At 35.9% G+C, this 15,944-nt stretch overlaps 1 protein-coding gene across 1 annotated transcript; it reads right to left on the bottom strand.

The window, feature by feature from the left end:
- Nucleotides 1-11,645: 11,645 nt before the first annotated feature.
- Nucleotides 11,646-13,294, bottom strand: LOC137824730 (F-box protein At4g09920-like). The gene is made up of 4 exons (XM_068630402.1): nt 12,545-13,294; nt 12,281-12,442; nt 11,794-11,920; nt 11,646-11,743 (listed from the first exon to the last, which is right to left on the bottom strand). The coding sequence occupies exons 1-4, from the start codon at nt 13,286-13,288 to the stop codon at nt 11,646-11,648; spliced, it is 1,131 nt and encodes a 376-aa protein (XP_068486503.1). The 5' UTR covers nt 13,289-13,294.
- Nucleotides 13,295-15,944: the final 2,650 nt, after the last annotated feature.

The following is a 15,944-nucleotide window of genomic DNA, read 5'->3' as shown; positions in this document are numbered from 1 at the left end:
GATCAGCTGCAACAGATTTTAAAGCAAAAACAGAATCATACTGCATTCAATGACATGAGTGGGTACCGTATTTTCAGAGAGAAAAGACTTGACCAAGCCCTGCACAGAAAATGTCAGAAAAAACAGAAAATCACATGGTCATCACATGTGATCTTTGACTAGTCATAAAAGCTCTTAAATTTTCAAGATTGTGGAGTATATTCCTTTATGACTGTTGTGATAGAAAAAGTTTTCCAGCTTGATGATCTTTGTTGATCTCCATTCCTGAAATTTCTTGGCAAGACCTAAGTCCTTCATATCAATCATACTAAGCTGGGCCTTTAACTTGTTAACTAAAAATTTATCTCTTGCGGCAATTAACATGTCATCAACATATAACAACAAGTATATAAATGACCCATCAGATGTCTTTTGAAAATAGACACAATTATCATAGCTACTTTTGGAGTAGCCATGTCCAACCATGAAAGAATCAAACCTCTTATACCATTGTTTTGGTGATTGCTTCAAGCCGTAGAGAGATTTCTTCAAACGACATACATGGTCCTCCTTTTCAGGAACAACAAACCCCTCAGGCTGCTGGATGTAAATCTCTTCCTCAAGATTACCATGAAGAAAAGCAGTTTTCACATCTAACTGTTCCAGCTCCAAATCATACAAGGCAACTAAAGCAAGTAATATATGTATTGAAGTATGATGAACAATAGGAGAAAATACTTCATTAAAGTCAATACCTTTCTCTTGATCAAAACCTCTTACAACAAATCTTGCTTTATTCCTTGTACTCTCAACACCAGGGATCCCTTTTTTCTCTTAAAGATCCACTTGCAACTAATGACTCGTTTTCGTTTTGGTAACTTCACCAATTCCCATGTTTTGTTTTTGAGAAGACTCTCAACTTCTTCTTGCATAGCAGCAATCCACTTTTTTGAGTCGTCACTAGAGATAGCTTCAGAGTAATTCTTGGGTTCACCTTCTTCACCCATCTCTTGTGCAATAGTTAAAGCATAAGCAATGTTGGCAGATTTTGCAACTAATCTTTGAGTCGGTTTTCTTGGTCTCTGTTGTGGAAGTTCTTGAGTCATAGACCACGACTGTGGTAACCCTCGTCGTTGAGGTGGACATTGCTCATGTGGACTCAAATGTTCATTTGTACCATCAATAACAGTGACTTGATCATCTTGAGTACTGGAGGAATTGGGAATGTTTTCCTCATGAACGGGTGTTTTAGTCTCAAACTCCACCTTCTCTTGAGCATCTTCCTGGTCACATATATCAATTGAGGAAATGACAGTATCTTTTATAGAAGAGAGCATAGCATTTTCATTAAAGGTCACATTCCGACTGTGAATTACTTTGTGAGATTCCAGGTCATATAAACGATAACCTTTAACCCCTAAGCCATAACCCAAGAAAATGCACTTCTTAACACGAGGTTCTAATTTTCCCTCATTTACATGAGAATAAGCAGGGCAACCAAATATTTTAAGATTAGAGTAATCAACAAGGTCACCTGACCAAACTTCTTCTGGAATGTTGCAAACAATTGATCTGTTAGGAGAGCGATTTATCAGATAATATGTCATTGAAGCCGCTTTAGCCCAAAAAGATTTCCTCAAACTAGAATGGGAGAGCATGCAACGAACTCTCTTTAGGATAGTTCTATTCATTCTTTCTGCAACCCCGTTCTATTGTGGAGTCCTTGGGATGGTGAAGTGTTTGGAAATGCCTTCCTTCTTGCAGAAATCATTGAATTCATTCGAACAAAACTCAAGGCCATTGTTTGTCCTTAGCCTCTTTATCTTTTTGCCAGTTTGATTCTCAATCAATAATTTCCACTCTTTAAAAGTGAAAAATGCTTCATTCTTATGTTTGAGAAAATACACCCAAAGTTTTCGTGAGAAATCATCAATAATTGTCATCATATAACGACATTTACCTCTGGAGGGAACTTTTGACGGACCCCAAAGATCCGAATGAATATAATCCAAAGTACCTTTGGTTCTGTGTATGACTTTAGAAAAACTAATCTTTTTCTTCTTACCAAAAATGCAATGTTCGCAGAAATCAACCTTTCCAGTACAGTGGTTACCAAGGTGACCCTTCTTCTTGAGGATCAGAATTCCTTTCTCACTCATGTGGCCTAATCTCATATGCCACAACTTGGTGTTATCTTTGTTGGGTGAGGCAACAGCTGCAGAACCTGTAACTGTTGAACCCAACAGCACATACAAACTATGACATCAAATTGTCTTTAGTAACACAAGAAAAACTTTAAACACTTTTAAAACTCCACCTTCAGCTAAGTATCTACACCCATGAGATTCAAGGGTGCCTAAGGAAATGAAATTCTGTTTCAACTCAGGGACATATCTGACACCTGTTAAAGTTCTAACAATTCCATCATGTGTCTTGATTTTAATTGTTCCTTCACCAACAACTTTGCACTGAGCATCGTTTCCCATAAAAACAAGACCATTATAAACTAGTTCATATGTGGTAAACCAGTCTCTATTGCGAGACATATGAAAAGTACAACCAGAATCAAGAATCCATTCATTTTTAGACCTTTGTTCAGTGTTGGAAGCTACAAAACAATCCCCATCCAATTCAGTTTCAACAATACTGGCTTCAACAGATTTTTCTGGTTGTTTACCATTTCCCTTATCTTCTTTATCTTGCCTATTTTTCAAGCTATAACATTCAGAGATCTTGTGTCCCTTTTTCTTGCAATAATGACAATATTTGGAGTTTTTGCCTCTAGATTTTAACCTAGACTTATATTTATTGTTCCTACCTTTCTCTTGGTTTCTCCCTCTAACTACTAATCCTTCACCAGAACTTTCGGAATGAATTTCAGTATCAAATTTATCTTTGGCTAGTAAATTAGTCTTGACATCATCAAAGCTTAAGGTAAGATGATATGATTCCAATAACATGATAGGGATATTCTAAGGACATGTTATGGATTCAACTTGAGTTGGAATATGATTAGGCACTTTTTAAGAATTGGATCAATGTTCTTAACATTCAAGAACTCATCAAAACACAAGTAACCAAGCCAAACTCACATAGAAACCCATTTTGAACAACAAACCCATGGATAGAAACTCAAGAACACAACATATAGCAATTATACCCATGGAGGACGTGACAAAAACAACAAGAACAACCAATTTGCACCGATTAAAATTGAATATAAGTGCAGCAAATGAAAGAGGACATCATAAGGAAGAGATTGCACCGATTGAAAGTGAAAACAAACAAGTAGAACAAAAATGGGTAATTTGGAATGAAGGGAAAATGGATGAAGAAGATGAAATGAAATAGGGAACTTATGTGGTTGGAGTTCTTGGAGATGAACACGCCACTTGAAGGATGTAAGGCTTCAAGATGAGTGTAGATGCCGCCACTTGAGGGTCCAAGATGCACTCAAGATGAGACTAGAAGAAGAGAAGACACAAGTCTCTCAATCACTCACCAATTTGGGAGAATTTCTTTACTCAAAATATCAAATTTGTATTAGAAAGACTCAAGCCCTCCTTATATAGGAGAATGACCGGTCATGAAAGTACAAGAGGCTTACAAAAGAAGCTAACTAAAGTTCCCTTGTAACTCTTCCACTTCTAGCGCCTAAAATGAAGGAGGAAGGGATATCTTTCTAGAATTTTCTAAAGCTAATATCTAAAGATGCTTTACACAAGAGGTATCTTTAGGTTTCCCTCTTAGCACCTACCTAAACACTATTCTATATTATTTACAAATTTATACAAAAGAAACTATAAAGAGAGATATTAATTGAAGCGCATTCTTGAGTCTTCTTTTGACTTTAGGCTTGGTCCTCTCTTTATTTTAATTCTTCTTTAATTTTTGAGAAGACTAGAAGGAAGAACTTCAAATGTTTGGGTGAATAACCAATTCCTCCATTAGTAAAATCCTCCCTTATTTGATCTCTATCATTGATATGTTTCCAATAGCAAGATATAGATGATTCTTTGACATTTTATGAAATCAACTTGAGTTGGAGAATGAAGAGGCACTTTTATAGAAATGGATCAATGTTCTATGTTTCAAGAACTCACCAAAACTTGCGCGAAACACCAAAACTCACATGGAAGTTCCATTTCTTGCCAATTGAACGGATTAAAAGATGCAAGAGTTCAAATGAACCGATTAAAAAGCCTTAAAAGTGAATTGAACCGAACAAATCAAGCTAGAAAGAAGATGAACCGTTTAAACTCAGCAAGGAAGAAGATGAACCGAACAAAATGTGAAATAAAGGCAAAACACCGAATAGAATTGCAAGAAAAGAACCTAAGACATGTTTATGAGTTCATATGATCACGGAAATGGAAGAAATAGATGAAGAAGAGAGAAGACTTATTTCGTTGAAGAACTTGGTTGATGAACACGCCACTTGAAGTGTGAATGCTTCAAGATAAGTGTGGAATGCCGCCACTTGAGGGAACCAAGGCTCTCAAGATGAGACTAGGAAGAGGAGAAGACAAGTTCTCACTACACTCAATCACCAATTTGGGAGAGTTTTGATACTACAAATTCCAATTCTGAATTATGAAGGACCTAAGCCCTCCTTTTATAGGAGCAAGGGCCGGTCATGGCTTACAAAGCTTGTACCACAAGCTAACCAAAAGACTCCTAAGCTAACGCCTATAGTGACTCATGAAGAGTCACCTTCTAGAAAATTCTAAACTAAAGCCTAAAGATGCTTTACAAAAGAGGCTTCTTTAGGTTTCCCTCTTAACACCTACCTAAACACTATTCTATATTATTTACAAATTTATACAAAAGAAACTATAAAGAGAGATATTTAATTGAAGCCCATTCTTGAAAGCTTGTAGACTTCTTTGGCTTTAGGCTTGATCCTCTCTTTATTTTATGTCTTCTTTGAATTTTGAGAAGACTAGAAGGAAGAACTTCAAATGTGAGGGTGAATAACCTCTTCCTTCATTCATAAAAGCCTCTCCTATGTGATTTCCATCAATCATACTCCTCGAGTTGGAGAGAATTCGACCACGAATTTTGAATCCCTGCATATAACAAAGTCAGTTTACTTGTACAATTAACAGTTGAAGAAGAAAAAGGCAAACATGACTTGGAATTTGTAAGCAGTGGGAGCTTAGAAAAGGAGGTCCTATAAACAGACCAAGTTGGAAAAAATTGTATGGGAATGATGATATTTTTTTGGAAAAAGTCCTCTTAAATGGTGAAAACCATTAGGAGGTATGAAAGAATCATCCCTAACATTCTTTAACCAAGTTGGTGTTGAAATAGGAACCTTGGGTAATGAAAAAGATAAAGAAGAAGAATACCTTTGAGGTTCAACTTGAGGCATAGCACGAGTCAACGTGATTGATTTAGTGGATAAAGTGGTGTGACTCGGTTTAATACTTACTTCTTTTCCTTTCTCATTTTCTCTTTTAGTTTTCATTTTTATTTGGTCCTCATGAACCTCTTTGGGAGAGAGGGGTTTTAAGATAACCTTGCGCCCTTGGAAGGAAAAAGACATTGTATTGGATAGGCCATCATGTAAAACATGTCTATCATATTGCCAAGGCCTTCCTAAAAGAAGATGAGTTGCTTCCATGGGCACAACATCACATAAAACCTCATCTTTATACTTTCCTATTGCAAAGTTAATGAGGACTTGTTTGTTAACCATGATTTCACCTTCAGTACTTAACCATTGCAATTTATAAGGCTTGGTATGAGAGATAGTGGGTAAGGCTAACTTCTCCACAACTCTTGTACTAGCCACATTAGTGCAACTACCCCCATCAATAATCAAGGAACATAACTTGTTGTTGATAAGACAGCGGGTGTGAAAAATCTTCATCCAAAGATTTTGGAATTGTTCCCAACATTTGCCTTATCATCAATAAGTCACCTTCAAAAGGACTTTTGCTCTCAATCTCACTTGATGTCTTAGAAGGTGAAGAATGCTTAGATGAATTGGAATCATGCTCACTAACTACTACCCCATTATGCACAAACATATTCCTTTTAGAAGGGCAATTAGAAGCTATGTGACCATATCACAAACATTTAAAACATTTCTTACTAGACGATTTGATTGGTGATATATGAGTAGAAGTAGAAGGCTTAAACTCTTTAGGTGTGAAAGAAGAATCTTTAGAAGGAAGGTTTGAAAAAGTTTTTTTTTATTTTTCCAAGAATTGTTGTAGTAGCCATCATTGGGAGAAGTTTTAAAAGCATTTTTCTTTGCAAGTTGGGATTCAACCTTCATTACAAGGTGAAGCAAAGATCCCAAAGATGAATACTCTTGAAGTTCAACAATATCTTGAATATCCCTTCTTAGACCACTCACAAACCTATCTATCATAGCTTCCTCAATTTCTTTCATGTGTACTTTAAGTAAAAGCGTTTCTAACTCCTTAAAATAAGCATCCACACTTAGTGTGCCTTGTTGAAATCGTTGGAACTTCAACATTAGGTCTTTCCTAAAGTGTGGTGGCACGAATCTAAGGCGCATACACTCTATCAAATCGTTCCAAGAGACCACAGGAGGTCTCTTGTTATAGCAAACATCCGTTACAAGGCTATGCCACCATTTCATGGCATAATTAATCTACAAATTCTAAGGCGGCTATTTTCACCTTTTGGTCCTCCTCAACCGCATAGGCTTTAAAAATTTGTTCACATTTAGCCTCCCAATCTAAATACACATTAGGATCACTATCACCATTAAAGCTAGGTACTTTTACAAAAGAAAGTTGAGGCTTTGCTTCTTGGTGATGTCTTTGTTCATGGTGATGGCTTTCTCCATGGGAATGATGATGATGCCTCCTTCTCCTATAATCTTCTCCATGGTCGTGAGCATTGGAAGAATCTTTGGAAGAATGCCTAGAAGAATGATGTCTTCCATGAATGGAATGTGAAGATCTTTCTTGCTTCAATTCAACTTTTGCTAATCTTTCTTCCAATCTTTTCATAGCTTCATCTTTGAGAGCAACGACTTGTTTTGTCAAACTATGCGTGATGTTTACAGATTTATCTGGAATTGTTTAAAGCGAACTGGATTATGAAATTGTAACCACAGAAAGGTCAAGATCTTATCTCAATAATGGCACCGGAATTACACAAAAATAGTAAGCCAATTAATTGTGATAAATTTTGTAAAATTACTGTCAGATTACCGTATTTTTTTTCGGCAGAATTACACACTGAACGTATTTCATTTATCATTTTTTTTTGTACTTAAAATTTTGATGTACTTCTTTTTTCTACTATTTGGTAACACTCTGTGTTAGAAAAGATGGCTTTAAATTAGAGGGGGGTGAATTGTTTAAAGGGGTTTTCGCAAACTTTTCAAAGCTAGAATGAATTTATTTCAGAAACCAATTGATTCAGCAATTCAGTTAGCCAAAACAGCTAGCAAAAACTGTAGTACTAGAAAAAACAATCGGTTGTTTCTTCGAAACAATCAGTTGTTTATACCAACAAACAACAAACAAACTGAAATTAAAGAGTTAGAGATAGAGAGATTGTACACAGTTGTTTATACTGGTTCTCTCCAAACTAGAGCTACATCCAGTCTTCTCAGAAACCCTGAGGATATCCACTAAGCAATCACCACTTGATCACTTACACCACAACCAAGAGAATGACCTTGAACACCTCAAGAAACACACTCTCCTTGGCCAACTCTAAGATTGCTGATCTTGAACACCTCAAGAACACACAACCAATCTCAACAAAACACACAAACGAATTGTTCAGCAGTTTACAAAGATTACACTTGTTACAGATGAATATCTGAAATCAATACAAGTAGAATCCTATTCCAGCACCTTGATCAATCTCTAAACTCTTAAGCAATCTCAGAACTCTTTGAAAAACTCTTAGTGAAAAGCTTTGTCTCAAGATTCTTATTTCTTAAAAACAGTTTTTTTGAAATTATACAAAGATATAGTTTGTTATCAAATCTTAACAAACTCTAAATTGCATTTAAAATAGATTGGTCAAAGCATTTAATGACTGGAGCGTATTCAATTAAAGCATTTAAAGCTCAGTCAAAGAAAACAGTTTTTCTGTTATGGTTCCAAAACAAACAATCGGTTGTTTCCTCGAATCAATCGGTTGTTTTGGTACTTAATAGTTTTCACCATTCAAAAACAGTTTTCAAACTTTCTCAAAACACCTAAGTGTAAACAATCAGTTGTTTCGACAAAACAATCGGTTGTTTCAACTTAGTTTGAAAAACATTTTACTTTAATAAAGATTGAGATGCTAATTGCTTGAGATTTAATCTAAGGGTGGATTACAACATTAAACTACCCCAGAACAAAGCTTAAACCAGCACAGCAACATCAAGCAAAGCAGAGGCTTCAACATCCTTCAAAGGATTTGGATTCTTCAAAACATTGAACACTACTAGGTTCAACACTTTGAAGAACTCAAATCCAGAATTTCAGAAATTTCCAGTAAGCAAATCAATTGCAATAAATCGAAACAGTCAACATGTTTTCAAGAAACAGAGGAAACCTAACAGGAATGAAAAATAGAATTAAGAACTAACAATGACATAATAGAAATGATGTTTAAGACCTTGTATAGGTCTATTACACAAGTATGAACTCAATACTAAAAAGAAAATGCACCAAAGGATCAAGAAACGTACTCAGAAAACTGTACTTAACACAAAATCAAGAAACAAAAATTACAATAAAAGGACCACAAAGAATTGATAACATTTTTTTGGAGAAACATGACTTTGACAAAACTTATAAGGATTAAAAAATAAAAAATGACACAAACACAATGTAATATCAACAAGAAAACAGTAAGAAATACCCAAAAATAAACCTAAAACAGAAAAGGTAACAACAAAAATGTAAAGTTCTTGAATTAAAAGTGCCAAAACAACTCAAACACAAACAAGAACAAACCTAAGACTCATGATACCACATGATATGATTCCAATAACATGATAGGGATATTCTAAGGACATGTTATGGATTCAACTTGAGTTGGAATATGATTAGGCACTTTTTAAGAATTGGATCAATGTTCTTAACATTCAAGAACTCACCAAAACACAAGTAACCAAGCCAAACTGACATAGAAACCCATTTTGAACAACAAACCCATGGATAGAAACTCAAGAACACAACATATAGCAATTATACCCATGGAGGACGTGACAAAAACAGCAAGAACAACCAATTTGCACTGATTAAAATTGAATATAAGTGCAGCAAATGAAAGAGGACATCATAAGGAAGAGATTGCACCGATTGAAAGTGAAAAAAAACAAGTAGAACAAAAATGGGTAATTTGGAATGAAAGGAAAATGGATGAAGAAGATGAAGTGAAATAGGGAAATTAAGTGGTTGGAGTTCTTGGAGATGAACACGCCACTTGAAGGATGTAAGGCTTCAAGATGAGTGTAGATGCCGCCACTTGAGGTTCCAAGATGCACTCAAGATTAGACTAGAAGAAGAGAAGACACAAGTCTTTCAATCACTCACCAATTTGGGAGAATTTCTTTACTCAAAATATCAAATCTGTATTAGAAAGACTCAAGCCCTCCTTATATAGGAGAAGGACCGGTCATGAAAGTACAAGAGGCTTACAAAAGAAGCTAACTAAAGTTCCCTTGTAACTCTTCCACTTCTAGCGCCTAAAGTGAAGGAGGAAGGGATATCTTTCTAGAATTTTCTAAAGCTAATACCTAAAGATGCTTTACACAAGAGGTATCTTTAGGTTTCCCTCTTAGCACCTTCCTAAACACTATTGTATATTATTTACAAATTTATACAAAAGAAACTATAAAAAAAGATATTAATTGAAGCCCATTCTTGAGTCTTCTTTTGGCTTTAGGCTTGGTCCTCTCTTTATTTTAATTCTTCTTTCATTTTTGAGAAGAATAGAAGGAAGAACTTCAAATGTTTGGGTGAATGACCTCTTCCTCCATTAGTAAAATCCTCCCTTATTTGATCTCTATCATTAGATAATTATCGTATAACATAATTTCTTTGAATTCTCGATACGAGGGTGGTAGAGAAACAATAAGTAGAACGAATTTATCCTCATCATCAATTTTAACATCTAAATTTTCCAAATCAATTATGATGAAATTAAATTCATCAAGGTGAGATTGGATGGGAGTACCTTCGGACATTCGGAGTGTAAAAAGTCGCTCCTTTAACCGGAGTTTGTTTGCAAGACTTTTGGTCATGTACAGAGACTCCAATTTACTCTATATTCCTGTTGCAAGCATAACTGAATTGCAGACAATGCCTTTTCATCCATCTCATCCCACTACTCCTCCGTCACAGTGGTTGGCCTCATCATTTTACCTGCCAGAACTTTCTTTAAACCATTCTGGGTGAGAACAGCTAGCATCTGGACTCGCCATATAGCAAAGCTGATTTTACCATCAAATTTCTCAATATCGAATTTCGACATTGTTGAACAATAGATCCTGGTTGAATTATCGAAAAAGCTCCGATGCCAATTTGTAGGGATACCGTGTGTGGAAGTGTGATAATTTCAACCAAAGATTATGAGAAATTAAAGTAACAAGGAAAATGAGAATGATACCAGAAATTTTTAGGTGGAAAACTCCTTTAAATAGAGGTAAAAAACCACCGGCGAGAGAGTCAAAACTTCCACTATAATGGTACTGGGAGTACAATGAATTCCTCTCAGGCTAATAGATAAGTAGCTCCAAAACAAATTCTCTCTATATGGGTTAAACACTTACACCCAAGGGAAGAGATAGAGAGTATATGAAAAGAGAGAGGAAACAAGTGTATGTTGCTATTTGTTTGTGTGTTACACTGCTTGAAGGAAGTCACTATATATAGTGGTTCTAGGAGACAACAATAATAAAAATAATTAATGGTAAGTAACCTCCCTTTGATAACAATTAATTGTGGTAAGTAACCTCCCAATTATGTCAAGAAAACGGAAAATGTGAGTCATAACCCACAGTTCTGCTTTGTTAGAGGTCCTTTTTAATTTAATTAATCTTTTGCTGATAAAAAAAAATTCACGAATGTGGATTTTATAACCATGACTCATATTACTCATATTGCAAACATTCATGAGAAAGGTTGGTAATTTGATAAATAAGAAGTTAGATGCCAGTTATGTAGCACAAACTCGGATACAGATACTAACACGACACGAATACACACATAGAGATACGTATAATCTCTAAAAATGTAGGATACGGGGACGCGAATCTCTGTATTATATAATTATTAATTATATAAATGGACAATAAATATATATGTACACAAGTATGTTTCGGATTTTTTTGGGAGCAGAAAGATGTTTTTCATGACTAGTTCAAAAGAATTTGTTCCTTATTTTTATAATTATGATAAAAAATTATACAATAAATTTGAGTTTTTAGAAAATTATTGTATTAATCCTTTTTAAAATTGTGTTAAAACGGTGCTAGAATTTTTAAAAATCTAACAAATATTTTTTGAATTGAATACTTCACCGATAAGTTTTTTACGAGTATCGTATGAGTGTCGACATCGATATGTGTGTCCGACACGAACACGCCATTTAAGAGAAGTATTTGAGTCTCAAAGGATGCTAGTGAACTACTTGCAACTTCTCGGGTCTTAAACTAATTAAATATAAGCTTACAACTCGCAGAACGCCTTGTACAGAGAGATAATTCTTGAATCATTTTGAACTTTTGCTCTTGTTTTGCATGAATGTTGCTGGAAATTGACATGATCTGCAAATGTAGTGCATTCCCCATAATATATTCTGCAAATCGTAACTCACCTTTCGAACCTTTATAATTGTTAAACGAACACACTCTAAGGTGTAACGAAATGCTGCTCAGAGGAACATCCTGTGGGTATGTCCAATCTTCTCCTTCCTCACCTTGAGGCAAGGAATCAACAGACATCTGTTCACAGTATGCACAAAGTAAAATCAATACAAACATGAGAACAAATGACAAAAAGCAGTAAATTAAATAACAATTCTTGAGAAATTTTTGGATTGCAGTTAGTTTCCTGATTTGTTTGCAATAACCAACTTCTATGTAATGTGTATTATATATAAAAGGGTGCATTGCCATGTTGTTCAAACAATTAAAGAAGTTCCTCCAACAGATTAAATTATGTACAAATTAGTTTATAAATAAATTAATTTAAAAAATATATATATTTTACTTTCATGTTTTTCTCAAAAGTTCTTATAGAAAGTTGTCCAAACTTAGAATTAATGAAACAGAAATCATCAAAGAAGGAATAACTCATCAAACCTTGTCAACGGTAAGAACTTGAAGCTTGGGGAAAAACTTGAGCATTTCGAGTACCTCCACCCAGTCTTTAGTATAATTCTTATAACCAAATTCAATCTGAATCAAGTTGCGAAACACATTAAACCCGCGGTTTGGAACAAACTCTTTCACTTCAGCATCCATCTGAAAAAAATAAGTTAATTTCAGCAATAGAATCGCGAGGAAGTCCATTTTCCTTAGAAATAAAACTAACGACAGATAAATCACTGATCACGTGTTGATTACCCAATTCAGGCGCAGAAACCGAACATCAGTAACAACTGCCAGCGGAACATCCATTTTCGAGATAGTTGCCCTAACTAACTTGGGCAAATTCTTAAAGCTCCCTTCAACCGCACGGCAGCGAAAAGTCAAATCGACGGCCTCCAAGTCCTCGAGATTCGGAGCCGCAGAAACAAACTCGGCGAAATGTCGGTGGTCTGAGAACTCTAGATTTCTGAGATGCATGATTTTAAGGAGAGGAAAATCAACGGTCGAGAAAGCCTTAACCAAGAACTGATCGAGCTTGAGAACGACGAGGGTTTTGCAGGTGAGGACGGCGGTGGGCAAGTAGAAGTAGTTCGCGAGGCAGAGGTGCTGAACCCCGCGTTGCAGCACGGTGTTGATCCAGACTCTCATATTGATGGGGTCGCAAAGAGAAGAGCGACACCTGAGGTTGAATGATTGGACGGTGTGATGCCAATCGCGCAAGAGGATTGCCGCGTAAACGGACTGAACGAAGCGGCAATAGGCGTGGCTGTTGAAGATGTATTGGAAATCGTCGAAGCTGAGAGTGGTACATGAGCGCCAGAGAGTGTTCCAGCGCTTGGAGAGGACGGTGGTGGCGACAGCGGCGGTGGTTGGGAGGAAAGAGAGAATGTGAGAAAGAACTGCGTCGGGTAATTTGCTGATCCTATCGGGCATGGTTTCATGATGTTTGAGTGCAACTACCACAAACCCCTTAACCTCACAAACCCACTCCTCCTTCATATGAGGACCATCATGTTGAAAAAGATTAATTTTCATATAAATATTTTTTTTTAATTGTAATTCGATAATAGATTTCAGTTATAGACTGTATGGATATTTTTACTATAAAAAAAAACACAACTAAAAAAGAGAGTAAAATATTAAGTTATCATAATAAAAACTTTTATAAATTATTTATTAATAATAAAAACTTTTATAAACTATTTATTAATAATAAAAATTAATTTAGATATTAATAATGTTTTTAGTTTCTCAAATAATATTTAATTTAGTAAATAATTATTTTATTTTTAAAATTAGTTTTTATTCAAATGATTTAATGATTTTGTAATAGTATATACTTCACGGACCAAATATTTAATCAGAGAGGATATGATGAAACACAGACTAGGCTTTTTTTAACTACTTTTTTTCTGATTGAGACGTGAATTCTGTTGATTGCATTAAAAGTTGTTTGTAAGGGGAAGGGGATGAACATAGTGAACAATGGGGAAGTTTTTGGTGGTGAATACGTGGCAGTTTTGTAGTAGGAGGCGTAGTGCAGAACCAACAAGGAGGGTGACGTAGAGGAGTTGTGCTTAGTCAATCAGGTTTTTGCGCCTTTTCAAATGGTGATACAGAGCCCTCTGCAGTCTGATGTAGATACAAAGGTAGATGTTGTAGGCTATGATGTCTCGATAAGGTCAGTTGTAGGTATTGTTTTGGCGTTGTGGAAACAGCTACGGATGGCCTTCTTTATGCAAAAGGAAGTATCACACTTAACTGTATTGGTGTTGTGGTAGAGTATTGATGGACGTAGGCATCCACCTCTCTCACTTCAACCACTGGGTGCAAACTGCAACGGTTCCTATTTGTTTTTTGACAAAGAATAAATAAACTGAAAGAAAACATTTTAGAGGTGTCGAAGAAAAAAATAAGTTTAGACTTCCTAAAAGAAATGCTTAAATATAAACTACATGAGCCCTTACACTTACATAACACACCACCCGCTTTCTGAAAACACACCAAAGCCCCCCAAAGCTGAATTTCCGCTACATACTAAGGATGCCGTTGCAGATTTCAGGGTACTGTTGCATTAGCTCTTGCTGCATATTATGCAGTACCAAAACAGCACCCAAAAACCAATCAACACCCCCTTAAGTGCATCATACCGTGCTCCCTACACTCCAAGGAGAATTATGCAGCAAAATTGGACGCTGCATTATCTTAAAAACACCATTCGATTCATTCCAGCTTCAAAAAAGCGCATTCAGTTTTGCCCCCCATCCTAATTTGCTTCATATGCCATGACCCTTCTATTCTTAGAACACTTCCAGCGTCCTCTATAGCCTTCTTTCACAGCCCGCATGCATTTGGCTCCCATGCATACCTTCCGTTTGCACCCAACTCTTGTCCTTGTTCCTGAACCTGCACAAATAAAAACCCTTTCTCGGCTATCAGTAGTACACAAATTATAAACCTTTCACTTAATTACCTTTACAACTAAACCCAAAACCCATGTACCAGTTGCATTTCTCTACCTATTTTCACCTTTTCCCTCCTTTTTTTACTTATAACACCCTCACCTATTCTTTTCCTTTCCTTAATGACTACTATTTAGACATAGGTTAGGATTCAGTAACCAATCCGAGAAAGTGTAGTTAAAAGATTTTGTCCTATATTTCAAGCATAACCAGGCTTTAAGTTATACCATTTGAAAAATTTCTTTCGCATCAACTTTTCCTTGATTTAAGATAACTCTATTCCTGTGGTCCCAAAATACTCCACACAACAGCAGCACAAACACCTTTCCAAACCATATTTTGTTTAGTATTCATATGTACCAGATGAAAATTCTCAAAATGGTATTTCAAATAATTATGTTGAACGCACAATAGGCCAACTACCTAAAGCAATTATTCCAAACCTGGTAAGCTATTTTACACTCTATAAACAAATGTTGGTTTGATTCTTCCCTATCAAGGCATAGAACACAATTGTTATCACTAACCGCGACCCCTCTCCTTGACAAATTTACTTTAGTCGGTAGTCTTCCCAATAGAGCCCTCCACACCGTAGTAAGTACTTTTGGTAGCGCCTTAGACAACCATAGGTGTTTAAATACATCTTTATCATTACCAGTGGCATAATTAGACAAGCATTCATAAGTTGTTTTAACATAAAAACAACCAGATTCCTTTCCTTTCCAAACCCTTTTGTCTTGTACCTCCCTGTTCAATTTTACATTTAACAGATTCCTTAATAATTGTTCTTCTTGTTGATACTCCCAAACAAACCTATTGCGTTTCCAACTTAACCTCCATTGCCATTCTGAATCTTCCCATACCCCAACCTCTCCCACCTTATGCCCTTGATCTAAGGATATTGAATATAGCCTAGGGAAGGCAGTCTTGAGATTACTTTTGTCAACCCAAACATCCTCCCAAAATCTGACTTTATCCCCTGCTCCGATTCTCCATATGATTGCTTTTTGGAACCAACCCCCTTCGTGACCCTCTCCACACACTTTAAAGAGATCTCCATCACCAAGATTAGTATTTACTTTGAGTTTATGTTCATCCTAAGTCGGATCCATACTTTGACAAAAGAATTTCTTTCCATTTCCCTCTTTCTTCACTTTTGATACGCCACTTCCACTCAGCCAGGAGTGTTACAT

The sequence above is a fragment of the Phaseolus vulgaris genome, chromosome 8 (assembly GCF_000499845.2).
Source record: "Phaseolus vulgaris cultivar G19833 chromosome 8, P. vulgaris v2.0, whole genome shotgun sequence".
NCBI classification, from domain to species: domain Eukaryota; kingdom Viridiplantae; phylum Streptophyta; class Magnoliopsida; order Fabales; family Fabaceae; genus Phaseolus; species Phaseolus vulgaris.
Note: the sequence above shows the minus strand (reverse complement) of the source record. Positions and strands in the feature narration are given on the sequence as shown.